The sequence below is a fragment of the Chlamydotis macqueenii genome, chromosome 2, assembly GCF_036417535.1.
Source record: "Chlamydotis macqueenii isolate bChlMac1 chromosome 2, bChlMac1.mat, whole genome shotgun sequence".
Lineage (NCBI taxonomy): Eukaryota > Metazoa > Chordata > Aves > Otidiformes > Otididae > Chlamydotis > Chlamydotis macqueenii.
The window spans coordinates 98,828,056-98,843,042 of NC_141557.1; the positions used below are offsets into that span (position 1 = coordinate 98,828,056).

A 14,987-nucleotide genomic window follows, 5' to 3' on the forward strand; every position below is an offset into this window, starting at 1 on the left:
AGATAACAGTACTTCTAAGATTCTCTCTCCTATTTGAGTCTGTTCGTCTTTGGTTTGCTATTTGTCAGCTTCATATAATGCAAAATAGTCTCCCACCACTCAGTGTTAGCATTTGGTTGTTGGACACCATTCTTGAAGTAGTTACTATGGGTGTTTTATTTTTTCTTCTTTTTCTTTAGATATAAGCAATAAGCAAACATAATGGAACAGATGAGAGTTTGATTATTTGTAACCTGCCCATCTAACTACAGATTGCATAGCAGGCTTGTAATTTATTCTTTTCTCCTGACTCCCATTCCCTTTCTAGCCTGGAACTGTTAGTGTTTTAAACTGCAGCCTTCCAGACAGCAACCTTTTAAACTAAATGTTTGCATCTCTGAGTGACTGTGGCTCTCAAGCTTCCTAAAAAATTATATGTGAAAGGACTTCCAAGGGAGATACTGACTATATAACAGTGTTTTCTATTCAGATTATATTTAGCAAAATGTTTCATGGGGAGCTAGCCCTGATCAGTCAAACTCTTCTGACTGAGCATCCTAACGAGCCCTGGGAGGGATTTTTGGGTTAACTATGGACAGAGTTCAACAGGTATATGATTTGGGAGATATATGGTAATATGAGCTGTCATGTTCAAATTTCTAGTGAGCGAAAATAAACACAAAACAATTAATTTGACAGGAAAAAAATTAATTACTTTGCTAACTTCTGTCAAGGCAGACCTGTTCCATGCTATGCCAAAATTATTCTGCCTTTAGGTAGTTCTAATAGCTTATTTTTAAACTGTATTAGTGGTACTTAGTTGCAGATCATCTTCATGATTAAAACTGCTCCTAAATCGACTGATCCTTACAGTTCTGTTAAGATCTGAGGTGACCACAGAGCAAGATTAATGAAAGAAGATTTATAAGCAGAAAGAGATAGGAGGGATACTGATGGAGAGATATTACTTGTAGATTTTAGAAGTAGAAGTAGAGGGATAAATTTGAACGTGGAGGAGAATGGCCTTCTGCCATTGAGCCATAGCATAGGAAGCCAAATGCAGAAAACCAAAACAGACAGCCAAAAACCACTTTTATCTTAAAAGGCTGTGATGAACTGTAGATTATAGAATCATAGAGTAGTTTAGGTTGGAAGGGACCTTTAAAGGTCATATAGTCCAACTGCCCTGCAAGGAGCAAGGACATCTCCAACCAGATCGTGTTGCTCAGAGCCTCATTCAAGCCTGGCCTTGAACGTTTCCAGGAATGGGGCATCCACCACCTCTCTGGGCAACCTGTTCCAGTATTCCACCACTCTCAGTGTAAATTTTTTTTTGTATCCAGTCTGAATCTACCTCCATTTTAAAACCATTACCCTTTGTCCTATCACAACAGGCCCTGCTAAAGAGTTTCTCCCGATAATTCATGAAAGAGAGTGATGCATGTAGGAGGTACTTCAATTTTATATTAGCAAGCAAATATGGAGAGGAGGGGGTGTGGTTGTTCCAAGAGGTTCACCTTCTATGTTACTTCTTCACGAAGAGACAAAATGTGAACTGAAGTGTTTCTGTTTTGATAGTTGTTTTAAAACTATCTTCAGGTTTTTGGGATTTTCACATCATGTCCCCACTTTGAGTTCCTTAAACAAATCAGTTACAACTGCTTTTGGGTTCCACCACAGGCTTACCCTAGAGCATATATTTAATTATGATTATTATCAGTTTACCAAACAGCGACTGGGCAGGTGGCTTCTATGTGTTCACTTTCTTCTTATTCAGTGAAGCATTGTTTGGGATGTGAGTGGTTTACCTCAGTGAGGATGGTCAGTTCTATCTTGCCAGCATGAGTTGTGTTGGAACAGCAAGGCATGAGAGAGAGGAGAGGAGGCCTCTTTCAATATCCGAAGGTGGTAAAAGTGTTTGAGAGTTTTCTTTCCTCATTTTTTTTTCTGTCTCCTATGTTGGATGCATAGCTCTTCCCATTTACTTGAATAAGATATTATAATTTTGGAGGTACAAGCTAGCAGCTTTCGGGGCGCTCTGTTGTGACTCGGATTAAGGAACCACAAAGTATTCCAGAGGCAGGGGAGGAACTTATTGAGGTGACATAGTAAGCTGAATACCAAGGAGGAACTGCGTGTGTTATCCAAGTACACACATACCATATCATCAGTTGTGAGAAACTGCATGCTGTGTCTTGTGCTCTCTAGATCTGTTTTGAGAGTAAAATGGACAGTGTGGGTTTATTTCCTATCCATTTTCTCATTGCCTGCGTTGGTAGAGCACCTCAAAGCCCTTCTTTATCAGAGTAGATAAGACATAAATTTCCAGTGTAAACAATGGAACAGGGAGAGTAAATGCAAACAAGAATCCACCTTTCTCTCCTTCCTTAAGAATAGGTGTTTATATTTTTTAAATTCACATTATTATATTAATTCATTAACACTTTTCTCTGATGGTCTCTTATCCAAAACTGTACCAGTATTCATCACTTGCACTTCGATGCCTTTAGTGCACACTTCTGATCTCAGGGATACATCTTGCTGACTCCCTTAATGCCCTCTCGTCTCACCAGGCCAGGTTTCTTTGGAGTCGCTTCACAGTTTACTTCAACGATCAAGGATTTTAATTCTAAAATTTTGAAGGGAAAAAAAGTAGTAAAGAAAGGATAGCAAATTAAAATATGATTTTTGGTATCTCAGTTATTTTATTTGTCTGTACCAAGACATGCTTACTGGTTGGTTTGTTGTAGGGCTATTTCAAAAGCAGAGAGATTTAGCGGAGACAATGTAATCTACAAGCCACCAGGGGTAAGTGTAATTATGTATTTTATTCTGCTTATTGTCATTATATGTGAATATGAACAAATGAAGATTATATTCAGATCATTCAGTATGTTACTGCATCTCAAATCTTGTAAGAAATGGGATGGTAGGAACTAGTAGTGTTTCTGAGTCAGTGAAAAAGATCTCAATATCATTTGTTGCCACTTCAGTGCACAAAAGCCGAATCTGACATTTTAAATGTCAGTGTCCAGAATTCTTTTTTTCTTAGAAACACAGTCAGCTCCTCACTATGTATAGATACTTTGTGTTCTGTAGAAGTCTTAAAAATCTGTGAAGTTCAACAGCTGGTGCACTTCATGTTTTTCAAAGCAAGTGACAATTACTAAGTATTTTTCTGACTGTCACTTACCTGTCTTGAGTGTCTTAGCCCACAAGGGTTAAGAGCTATTCTTTTTATTTTAAAAAAAAAAGAAATTGCTGAAATTAACTCATAGTTTTACTTGAGGAAAAATCCAATACAGAAGAAAATCAGCAAGTGCTTTTTAGAAACATAATTAATATCTGAAAATCTGCTCCTTTCTCACATTTAATATAAGAAAAGAGTTGCTTACAAAAGAGAATTACATTTTAAAAGACCTAAGGGGACAGAGTTTCAAATCTTTCTCTGCAAAAACATAATTTATTTGGTTACCTAATTTATACGGTGTTTCTGAATTAAGGTGTTTCTGTGAATTAAGGAATCATGGCCACAGCTTGCAAAGTCATGCTTCACTTCATGTTAACCAAAATTGTAATTACATTAAAAGATGCGAGCACTGAATTCTGAGTTAAAATTAGTAGCAAATAAAGGAAAAGTATTATTTATTCGTATCTTTTTGGCAAAGCAAATGTAAAATACCAAAATCAAGTCCTGTATGACATTGGGAGGACTTTTTTGCTGAGTTTTTATAACTACTAGCATGAAGAAGCTTAATATTTGCATTTAGTTTATATCTAAATGAGTTTTTTTAGGTATGGAGATACTATTTCTCAACCTGACAGAAATCTAAATAGTCTTTATTTGAAGCAACTCTAATTGGGAACCGAAGTATCTTTCAATTCTTCTGAAGTTGTCTTTAAAAATGTAGTTGACTGCATAAATAATCATATATAATATTTCTTGGCCTATTGTACTTTTGTAACATAATTAATAGAAATGCTGCATGCACAAATGTTGAATATTGGTATAAGATTGACTTTCAGTATTTTATATTGGGTAGGTAATCTTCTTTGTATGTAGCAATGTCTGTTTCTCAACTAGTATGTTTTTCTTTTCAACAGGAGAACGCTCCAGATATGGTGTATTTAGGCTCGCTAACCAATTTTGATTTGATTTATGCATGGACACAAGATAAGTGTGTACCGCTAGTTCGAGAAATTACATTTGAAAATGGGGAGGTAAGACTTTTTCCTACCCTTCTGCTTTTGGAGTTTATTTCTCAAAACCAAAATGTTCCTTCCAAGGTCTCTAATCCATCCCAAAGAACTTTCTGCATGCTTTGTTTTTGACAGAAAATAGCTATGAGGTAATGTCTTTTAATTCTTTTGGAGCTTTTTGGTTAGACTTGAAGTTCACTGGAGGCAGATACGGACATAAATGTTATTTAAGTGCTTTTTGCATCTGTTACAACCTTGAAAAAATGTTTCTAGTCAGGGTAGGAAACATCCTTGTTAGCACGTCCATGACAGTTTGAGAGTAAAATAGCTGTGAACTATCCTTTAGTTATAATCAGCTTCTAAAATTTCATGTTAAAGTTAGTACTAGAAAAATGTTACTGTATTAACCACTTCCAAAGCGTTATCTAATAAATAAGCACATCACATGGCGACTAACCATCTATGGAACTGGCAATTTTCTGGGAATTGTAATAAAAACCATGTAGTATTTTTTGTCAGTCTATGTTTAAGCACTGGTACCTTCTTACTCTTTGTAACTTCATATGCTCTTTCCCTTGGGTTTCTTCTTCTGGCTGTAATTTGTAAGATGGAATTTGGAGGTTTGCTTTTAAACATATCTCTTCTTAATATCTTTATTTTCTTTCAATGCTTTTCAGTTTTCTTTTGTAATTTACTGCTTTTTCATCTATTTCCAACTCCATATTTTTTTTAAACAACCAACAGGAAAAAAAAAATTTTAGACAATTAGGACGTTTGTAGTATCTCAAAAGGAGTACTTGTACATAGTCACAGAATCTGCTAGAAACTCTGGTGAGGTTTGCAACAAATTGCAGTATGTTGTTCACACAGGATTTCGAAACCAAAGAATCAGTCATATGATTCATTCTCAGTTTGCAGACTTAATTTTTTATCCTGAATCTGCAGTGTATGTAACACTGCTGTTCTGAGCACAGACAACACATCAGGTTACATGACAGAGGGAGGGATAGTGTGGGCTGCACGAAATGGTTTAAGTACAATCTTCTAGCCAATGTTGCCGACTTTCTATTAGTTAAAAAGTTCTATTAGTTAAACTTTAATTCTTCATTTGCAACTCAGTATGCAAAAGATGCCACATGTTAACGTGTTTAGAAGTGTGTGTCAGTTTTTCAGTGTACTTTTCCCATGGTGAAATGGGATTCTGAGTCTTATAAGCCAAGGTTCATCACTGTCAGCTTGTACCACATTGTGTCATAGTTTTCCTGGTTCTTCTCTCAACCCTTGATTCCTGTTTACTTAGGCAGATATTTACAATTCCAATGTAACATTTTGCCTAGCAACATTTGTGTAAAAATTTCAGTGCTGCCAGTACCCAAACAAATTTTAGCATCCCAAAATTGAGATACTTCTGCCTGCTGGAATTGTATAGTATTTAAATAGGCTTTTAATGCATACTGCAGAATATTACAGGGTAAAAATATGAACTGCTGTGACTACTATGGTACTAGAATACTGTATAAATATGATAAAGACAAAAATTTCTACCACAGTCTTTGTATTCAATTTTAAAATCAAGATTGACCTCTGTAAACTGCTGGTAGGTTTTTCCCGTCATTTTCTTTCTTAAGTTTTGGTCTACTGATGGTGCTGAACTGTAAGGTTTTTTAAAGAGTAAAAAGCTTCTTAAAGGCATACAGAATTAATGTGAGAAGCTCAGATCTAATGAAAAATCTTTTGATATTCTCAGTGCCAAATGAGACAGTAGCTTTTGAAGGAGCAAAGCAAATCAAATGGCTATTACACTTGCCATGTCCTGATCAGTAAGGCATACTATGAAAGCTGGAACAGAAAAGCAAACAAAGAAAGGTACTTTCTAGGAACTAGTTAAGGCCAAAAGTAGCAATATTTTCAATCTGGCTGTCCTAACAACCTGTTTGGAGATGAATTGTTCTTGTAAATACAACTTGCCACATATAAGGGTTTTAACTGCACAGATATTGAAGCATTTGTTAAATGATGAATGATTCTTTCTTCAACTGGGCTCTAGCGAGTTGAGCTGCAATTCAGAGGTGCCTAAAAATCACTTTTGAAGCAAGCAAATGGAAGTTTTTAATGTTTTATTGGGTTTTGAGTAAAAGAAAAATCCTGAATAAATTATTCAAGGAGTTTTCCTACATTTATCTGTCCATGGCAGAGATCTTTAAAAGGCACTTGGGCTGCAAGAACACGTTACAATGAGGAACTAAAGCTTCTCTGTCCAACAAAGGCTAAGTTCATAGTGGCCAGTCAGGACACACTTACTGGCAAAAAAGCAGAACTTGATTGTAACCAATATAGCTATGTCACTTTTTTCTTTGGTTTTGGGGGAGTTTTGTCTTTTTTTTTTTTTTTTTTTTAGAGTGGAGTTATTTACAGATAGTCATTCATTGTGTTATGCTAAGAAAATACCAACTTATTACAGGAACCGAGCTAGACCTGGGTCTAGAATACACAGCCAGCTTTTCATAGTATTTAATACCGTGCTGTTCAGACCTTATTGCTGTTTCTGTGAAGATGTCATGTTTACTCAGAATTGGGCTATTTCTTCTGAGCAGATATTCTAGTACAGGTATATCCTTTCCCAAAATGTTGATAATTAAATACTTTCATCCTTTACCTGCTGTATATGACACAGAGGAAGGAAACAGAGGATACACTCAGATATCTTAGATGAAGAGTCAGCAGTTAACATCTTTAGTCCTGTTCTTTCAACTGTTTTTACAGTAGAGATCTCACTGAATTTGAAAATTGCTGGAATAACTTACTTAAGTGCCCTTAAGAAATGGAAAAAAATGAGATCTGTCATTTGTTTTCTCTGCAGGAACTGACAGAAGAAGGCCTTCCTTTTCTCATACTTTTTCACATGAAGGATGACTTGGAGAGTTTAGAGAAATTCCAACAGGAGGTTGCACGACAGTTAATAAGTGAAAAAGGTCAGTAGTAACTCCTACTTCTTGATTTTACTGGTATAATTTTTTTCAGGCAAACTCAGTAGACTGGAAGCAAAGGCCAAACAGAATCCTAACTTTAAAGCTCTTGAGACCAAAAGGGTTTTATGTACTTTTAATAGTGACGATCAACTCCTCTGGACGTGATTAAAATAGATACACAACTTATTAGTAAGTAACTATTTCAGTAATCCTTCTTGTCTAAATGACTTCATGCAGTTTCAGAGGACATTAAACAGAACTGTTTGTTTTGTCGCCAAAAACACTTTTAGATCCATTATTTTGGTGGTGTTAGTTATTAAATCTATTTTCAAGTTTTGCATGTTGTATCTATCTAATATCTCCACCTTTGTAATACTGATGAAAGTCTTTAGGGTTTCAAGATAATAATAAAAAACATCTTAACATGGATTTTTGTCTGCTCACAATTTTAAGGTACAATAAACTTCCTCCATGCTGACTGTGATAAATTCAGACACCCACTCCTCCATATTCAGAAGACTCCAGCAGACTGCCCTGTTATTGCAATTGATAGCTTTAGGCACATGTACGTCTTTCCAGACTTCAATGACTTGTCGTAAGTATTTTTCTTTGTGCATTTTAAGTTGAGAAGAACAAAGGAAAAGACATGTGCTTATATTTTAATCAGTACTATGACAGGAAGATGAATAAATCTAGGATAAGTAAGGCTGCCTATGTGCAATTCAGTGTCAGAGCCTTAAAGCGATACGAACTGGTGTTAAGTCGTTGTTTAAATGGAATTGCATTGCTTCCTGCAAGAAGAGAATCTCACATTAAGTTTTTAGATGCTACTCTTCTTGTATTTCAAAGTTTTGCTATTTTCCATAGTAGTTAGGCATTTGGAGCCTGGCATGGTATTTTTAATGGTGATCTAGATATATCAATTCACTTTAAAAGGTTTAAAATACTACATGGAATGTTTAAGTGCTGTGTGCACTTAATTACAGTGCAATAATTACTATAAAATGCACCATGTCAGAATTCCCAGCCTGCCAATTTGGTTTTTCCTGATGTGCAATTCCAGCCTTCCTGCATTAGTCTAAACCGGGAAAGCTGGAAGAGAAATACTTGTTGCATGGATTTCTGAAATTTTTCCACATGCAGCTTGGAAAATGGCTGATTATTGGCATGTTATTTGGATAAAATATGGGAGAGAGAAGTATTTGGGTTCTTAAGCAAAATACCACTTTGATAGTCCTCTTTACATCAGCCTGGCTCTTTATGTTGTGCTGCCTTGGAAGCAGATGTTCTGTCTCATGTGGTTCAGTTGAGGAGTGAAGATGTGTAAACCTTATCTTGGGGACTTTCAGCGTGAGACAAGTGTTCTGTCTTTGTCATCAGGTTGTGTGTTAAACTCCAGTTTATGTCTCAAAGGAGGCACCTGCATATACCCTGCTTGTTAAGTCCCGCTTAGATGCCTAAGACTTGAATTTTTGCCCATTCATACTTTTAAAAATTCAAGGTATTTAATTTTTGTCAAAACCAAGATTCAGACTTAGCATGCAATGTGAATGTAACCCCATGTGTAATTCTGCCATTTTGGCAGGCGTTTTTCTACTGAAATGTTGACGTTTGGAAGGAGGGTTCAGACCTAGCTTCTCCCCATAATTCTCCACAGGCTTATTTTTAAAATGTAGTCTCTGTTTGATGTATCTCAAATAGTGCTTTTTAAATATCTAAAGCTATGTATGTGGAAACTCTGATAGTGACTATTTTTCTCCCTGTCTTCCTGTTTCTCTGGAAGATCATGTTCACCACACATGCCAGTGCTTAAAAAAAAATTGGGATATTTGAAAACACTCTTTTTATTGTCAATTTTGAAATAAATAATAAATTTATTTCATATAATAAATGATATATCTTGTAAATAAATTCATATCTCTTGTAGGGGAATAAAGATGTTTATTTTAGACTTTCATGTTACATTTCTTTCTTGTTCTGTTTCTGTGAAACACTATCAGAATAACAAAAGCTACTTGCTTTTTTTTGTATACCAATTGTTACATACAACTGAAGATGAAAGAGAGAGATGTCAGGACTGTAGACAGTTGCTTAATGACAAATAATTATTCAACCTGACTCTAGGAGACTGAGCTGATACTTAGAAATACCTAACATCAGTTTGGAAACAAGGAGAGCTTGGAGCTCATGGGGTGATACTCTTTAGCCTATGTGTGTGGTTTGGATTTTTTTGTTTGGTTTTTTTTTTTTAATAATAGGTAAAATCTTAATTCTGATACTTTCATCTATCTGCAAGGATTTCTGCCACTTTAGTACATTTTCTGGACTCCTTTACAAAGTGACCCCAGACTGTGTCTTGTAATCTCAGTGCTGCCACCAACGAATAAGGCTTGGATATAGTACTTCAAGAACAGGCCCACTGAAAGATTTCCTCTCTCTTTAGGGAGTTGTCTTTTTTGGAGAATAGCCACTTCATAGGCAAATCAGAACACCACCCAATATTTTGTCCTCATACTTTGACCACCTGGTCCTATTCATCCTGCTGTTCCAGGTCAGAAATGATAGCAAGGAGTGTTAAATAGATCAGTTGTATCTTCTCGGGGAGAACTGGCTGAGCTACAAGAGGTTGTGGACACTAAATCCCCTTGCTGCATTAGGAGAGGAGAAGAGGTTGGAGGGGAATGTCTCCAGCAGTGTGCCTGACCTAGGATAGGACGGAAGCCCAGGGTACAGCAGGGAACAGTAATTCTGCTGTCCCTGGGCTGGAGTAAACCCCCTTCTCTCCATCAGTACTAATTCCTGATCTTAGCTGGGAAGTAACGAGACCCCTCAAAGAAGCACTCTAATACTCATCGGTTACAGACATTGCTGTAGTGATGCCCTCTGACTATACATTATACTGCATTTTATCTATAGAGTTCTCTGATGATCTGAAATACTGCTCATAGCCTGTCTGACCACACTTTGTCCCTCTTTCCCAAATGTAATAATTGGTCTGATGAAAGACTCCCTACAAAACCTGACTCCATTCATACATTACCTTTTGATTGCATGTATCGTGCTCACGTTATAGTTTTTTATCTCATTTTTAATACTTCTTAGATCAACTCTTCATTTTAAGCTTTGTAGTCTATTTGACATTTCACAAATAAAATTGGATGCTGTAGTTTAGCACGTTTGCTGTGGGTGACAGTAGATGATCTCAGATTAGATTTACATTGATATCCTCTTAGTGCTTATCTCTAGTGTATGTGCAGTTGCTCAGGCACTAGAGTGCCTTTCAAAGATATTTTGTCAATACTGCTCCCCAACTGTCATTTGTATCTGTAAACTGTGCATTTGGAACCTGCTGTTCCCTCTTACATTACGGTTAGTGGGGAGCTGAAGTGAGTATACAATGAAGTTATCGGCTAGTACAACTCTGTGGGAGTTATTGAAAAGATTAAATACTTGCTGTGTTCTCAAGAGACAGCAGAAAGAAAAAGAAGCTGGTAGGATACCTTAACAAACCATTCGGCTTCCTGTCCTCTATTAATCACCTAAAAGTGGACACAGTGTGCTAGAGAAACAGAAGTTGGCTATTCTAAACAGTGCACTTTAAATCTTCTGTGTTTGGACTGAACTTGTAATAAACATGTGGCTATTTCTGTTGGATTTGTTCCAGAGTTCCAGGTAAACTGAAGCAATTTGTACTAGACTTGCATTCCGGAAAATTGCATAGAGAGTTTCATCATGGCCCTGATCCAACTGATGTAGCACCTGGTCAGGTAAGGTTACAACAAATACATTTAATTTGGCCATTTAATAATGAGCATTTTTGACTCCTTGTCAGAGCTGTACTTTCTAATACATGTGTACTTTTAACTTCAGTCTCCTGAAAGAGAAATCTGTTTATAGAAGCATAACATTGCTACTTCTGCTTGGCTCTTCCTTTAACTCCCTTTGGGTAAAGGCAGAGAGAGCATTAGAGAGAAGCATGGTACCTGTTTGCCTTGAATAAGGGAAGAGTATAAGAAAGTATATATTCTCCACTGACACAGAAGATCTTGGACTAGCTGACTGTTCTGAGCTCATAGAGCTGCTCTTATGTTCTCATGGGATTTCAGTGCAAAAACTGATGATACATCATAGATGCATTATTTCCCACACGACGCACTATGAGAGGGTGATTCTAAGGGGAAACATCGATTAAATGTTTTATGTATTTACTGGTAGTCACCAGTCTAAGCAGGAGGCAGATTATTAGAGTATCAACAAAAGGCTGTTAAGCAATAATAGGGCTTATTACTTTTATTAATGCAGTTAACAAGTGGCATAAACAGGGTCACAGGCTGTATTTGTCAGTTTGGATTCCTCAGTGTTCTGCTCAAAGATTGTCTTGCTGTATAATTACATGCCTGGAAGTCACTCCTGGGATCTTTTCAGGAACACAACTCATTCTCCAGACAAAACTTGGGAGCACCTCAGTGCTTGCTTTAATCCAAGAGGCAGAAAAGTAAGGACATTGCCAGCCCCAATTCCCTTTGCTCAGCCCAGTCTTCTGTCTTGATCAACGTCGTATCTTCTTGATACACCACTCAGCTCATATGCCTGGTGTCATGCTGAAAAGTGCAAATGTAACAGCCTGTCAGGCAACCTTCTCATTACCTCAGGCACTCTTTAAAGAAATAATTGTTTTTAAACACTTCTTTAAGGTTATACATTGCAGTTGTCTAGGGCTCAAAGAGCCATGTTGGTCCCAGTGGAGACTCGGTGTTTTTGTGTTGGGGTGTCTTGGGCCATCCCAGAACCCATACATGAAGGACAGAAATGACTTATAGCTACAGGCTCATTGTCCTGGTCATCTGTGGGATGTGGTAAGGGTGGGTTTGCGCTAAGCCATGTCAGTGCAGCCTCCTGTTGCCCTGCTCAAAATTAAAAGGCTTGAAAGTGTGAAAGCCCTGGAGGACTTGCCTTGGGCCAGGCGAATAACTGCTTTTGAATGTTGTCATGACTGACCCTGAAAACATGAGGACTGAATTGTCTCGGCAGTAATTCACTTAACTGCTAACTCCCTATGTTTCTCAGGAATTCATTGACCAACCAGAATTCAGGTCAACAAGAGGAGATGCAGAAAGTAGGGCTGGAGACTGAGGTGTAGGCCAGGCAGTCGGCCAGCTCAGAGCTAGACAGGCACGCGTGAGGAAGAGACGCTCTGAGGAAATTGCAGTCTGGAGGAGGCTTGGCCAGGGAGGGAGGAAGCCTACCACGTCCCTGGATCCTGCTGCCTGTCTGGGCACAGGCTCGTTGCCTAGAGCTGCGGGCTTGCTCTTGTCTCTGTTCTTCCTTGAAAAATGCACACAAAACCTGGGATGTTTACTTTCTCATCTCTATATGGCATCCTGCCATCTTGTGGAAGAGGTGTATGCATGTGCGATGGAGATAACTGGCCTTGACTAAACTGGAGGCTGCTGTCTTAGGTCATGTATGTGCCTTGAATTGCGTGCTTGGTTCTCTTTGTTTGTTTCCGTAGAAAATGAATTCAAAAATATTTTGACAGTGTTGTCACTTTTTCCCTGGTGTATCTCAAAAACAAACACACAACCTAGAACACCTTCAAAGCGAGATGGGACTCAAAGAAATCTGTAATGGGATGCACTTGAAATACTTTTAAGTCACTTATACAGAAACTTGTGTGATGGCTGTTACCTTGGAGATGTGCCAACAAAAGGAATATTCTTAACTGATGGTGCTTAATTAATTAATGTACATGTGCGTGTTGATTCTGCCTACTTGGGACTTAGAATGGGCCTTCTAAAAAAACCTCCGTTTGTGAGAATGCTGGACATTCGTGCACACCCATAATTAATGTTAGAAGTTCATTTAATGGAGGTGATTCATTATGAAAATGAGTCTAACAAGCAATTTTACTGTTTGTTCTGTTTTTCAGCCAATTCAGGATTTAGCAAGCAGCCCACCCGAGAGCTCATTCCAGAAACTGGCACCCAGTGAACATAGGTACACCTTATTGAGGGAAAAAGATGAACTTTAAAAACTTGAAATAGTCTTGCAAGCCTTTCAGAAAGCAGCATTGAATTCTGTGTGGTGGAAATAGTAAACCTATATTTTCATAATTCTATGTGTATTTTTATTTTGAATAAACTGAAAAAAAAATTTTTTTCTCCCCAGGCTTGTAAATACATTTGTTTGGTGGGTCATTCTGTACAGCATCTTTCAAACAGTACGTTCCTAATGCTATAGTAAAATACCAGAGACCCATCCAGACTCTTGATCTAACTCTGTCTGTAAAACTTTTATAATCCAAATGAAGGTATCCTTGCCAGAGACGTGCTGTTAACTTGCACTATCCCATTAAATAGGACTTTTGGGTTGTTTTCTGTGTAACCTTGGTAGTATGTGCTTTTTCTTCTTCTTCTTCATGTGAACAGCTATCCTGGTAATCTATTTCTTTGTCACATTTTTCTCCAACTTAAGAGGGTCTTCTATTCTGGATACTTGGGAGGGGAATAAATTAAAGTTTTACAGAATTTCGTGTGGTGCTTTACTGGGTGTAAATGTCTAAGTAATTAAACAATTCTGACTATTAAAATACAAGCAAGGAAAGGAAAAGTTTTAATGAAAATGGCTGTACTTTGCATGAAGGGCTGTATTGACCTGCTCTGATTTTCTGGAATTACTAAGATTGCTATACTGTCCACACAGCTGTATTAAAAGAACATGAATGTTGGAAACCCTTCAAAGCAGGAGAAGATTAGGGGTGGGCTGACATCTTAGTTCTGTGAGTTTTACATTAATCTCTGTATGTATGTGTTACGATTAGTGTTTTGGGTTTTTTTTTTCCTTTTTTCTTTGTATCTCTGCCTTCCTGGCAGACATTTACTTTCCGAACAACCATTGCAAATTTTCTGTTACTCTTTTTGTCTGTCTTGTGCCTTATTTATTGCATATTCTTTGAATTCTGTGCTGAAGAAGGAATTACTACTTTCCTTGTGGGCTTTTCTGTTGAGCATAGTTACCAGAATGTGGGCTTTTCTCAATGAATCTTCAAGCTGCTTGGTGAGATGAACATATAGAAACGTAAGGTGGAAAAAGATCTGTTAATTTGGTGTGCATAGCTGGAGATTAATTAGTATTGGATTTCTACAGTACCCTTACTACAAAGAATCTAGGTCTGTGACTTGGGCCCCCAAGGTTTAGTGTCCTTAGAAGTAAGCTTGTTCTTTGGATAGGTGGACTCCTGGGTTCATGCTTATCTCAGCGAGTTCCCCAACTTCTGCGGTTCACAGCTCAAGATTCCTTTTGCCTCTCACCTAGATGCCACCTACTCAGTTATTGACAGAAGACTGACACGGTCCAGTGCAGCTGTGGCAAAAGCTGAGCCCAAGAGAGGGTGCTGCATCAAGCCCCTGCAGCCACAGGCACATGAGCTTCCTAGACGATGATTCTGATAAGAGAGTTGCTGGAACCAACCAACACTAAGCTACAGCTACATCTTAGCAGATGCAGAATTGGTAGCTAAAGAATATTGCAAGATTCTGTTTACAGGCAGATTTTTTGTTGGTTTTGTGAATCTGCATTTTAGGGTGCAGATTAAAGGCTTGAAAGCAAGGTCTTTTCCTGTCCCGTTCTCCATCTCATGCCAAATCAAGCATTTTTGGCAGCTGAGTCATACCACCTTCCAGTTGGAATCTGAAGATGTGACCAGGGTATGGTTTTAAGGCGCTGCCACTTGTTATCTGCAGACGGTGCTACAGGAGTTGGTCAGGCACCTGAAATTTTAGTCAGTTCCTGCACAGTGCCTACAAGCACTCATCTTACTCCTCTGAGGTTCCTATTTTT

The 14,987-nt window shown here is 37.8% G+C and overlaps 1 protein-coding gene across 3 annotated transcripts in view; it reads left to right on the forward strand.

Moving 5' to 3' along the window:
- The window catches only part of ERP44 (endoplasmic reticulum protein 44), a 50,478-nt gene extending 36,803 nt beyond the window's left edge, over positions 1–13,675 (forward strand). For all 3 annotated transcript variants that reach the window (XM_086740510.1, XM_086740511.1, XM_086740512.1), the window contains 6 exons: positions 2,730–2,787; positions 4,084–4,200; positions 7,040–7,151; positions 7,602–7,743; positions 10,813–10,915; positions 13,078–13,675. In XM_086740510.1, the coding sequence (XP_086596636.1) occupies positions 2,730–2,787; positions 4,084–4,200; positions 7,040–7,151; positions 7,602–7,743; positions 10,813–10,915; positions 13,078–13,179 (634 nt within the window). In that variant the 3' untranslated portion in view covers positions 13,180–13,675. The remainder of the gene's footprint in view (positions 1–2,729; positions 2,788–4,083; positions 4,201–7,039; positions 7,152–7,601; positions 7,744–10,812; positions 10,916–13,077) is intronic.
- The last annotated feature ends 1,312 nt before the right edge of the window (positions 13,676–14,987 follow it).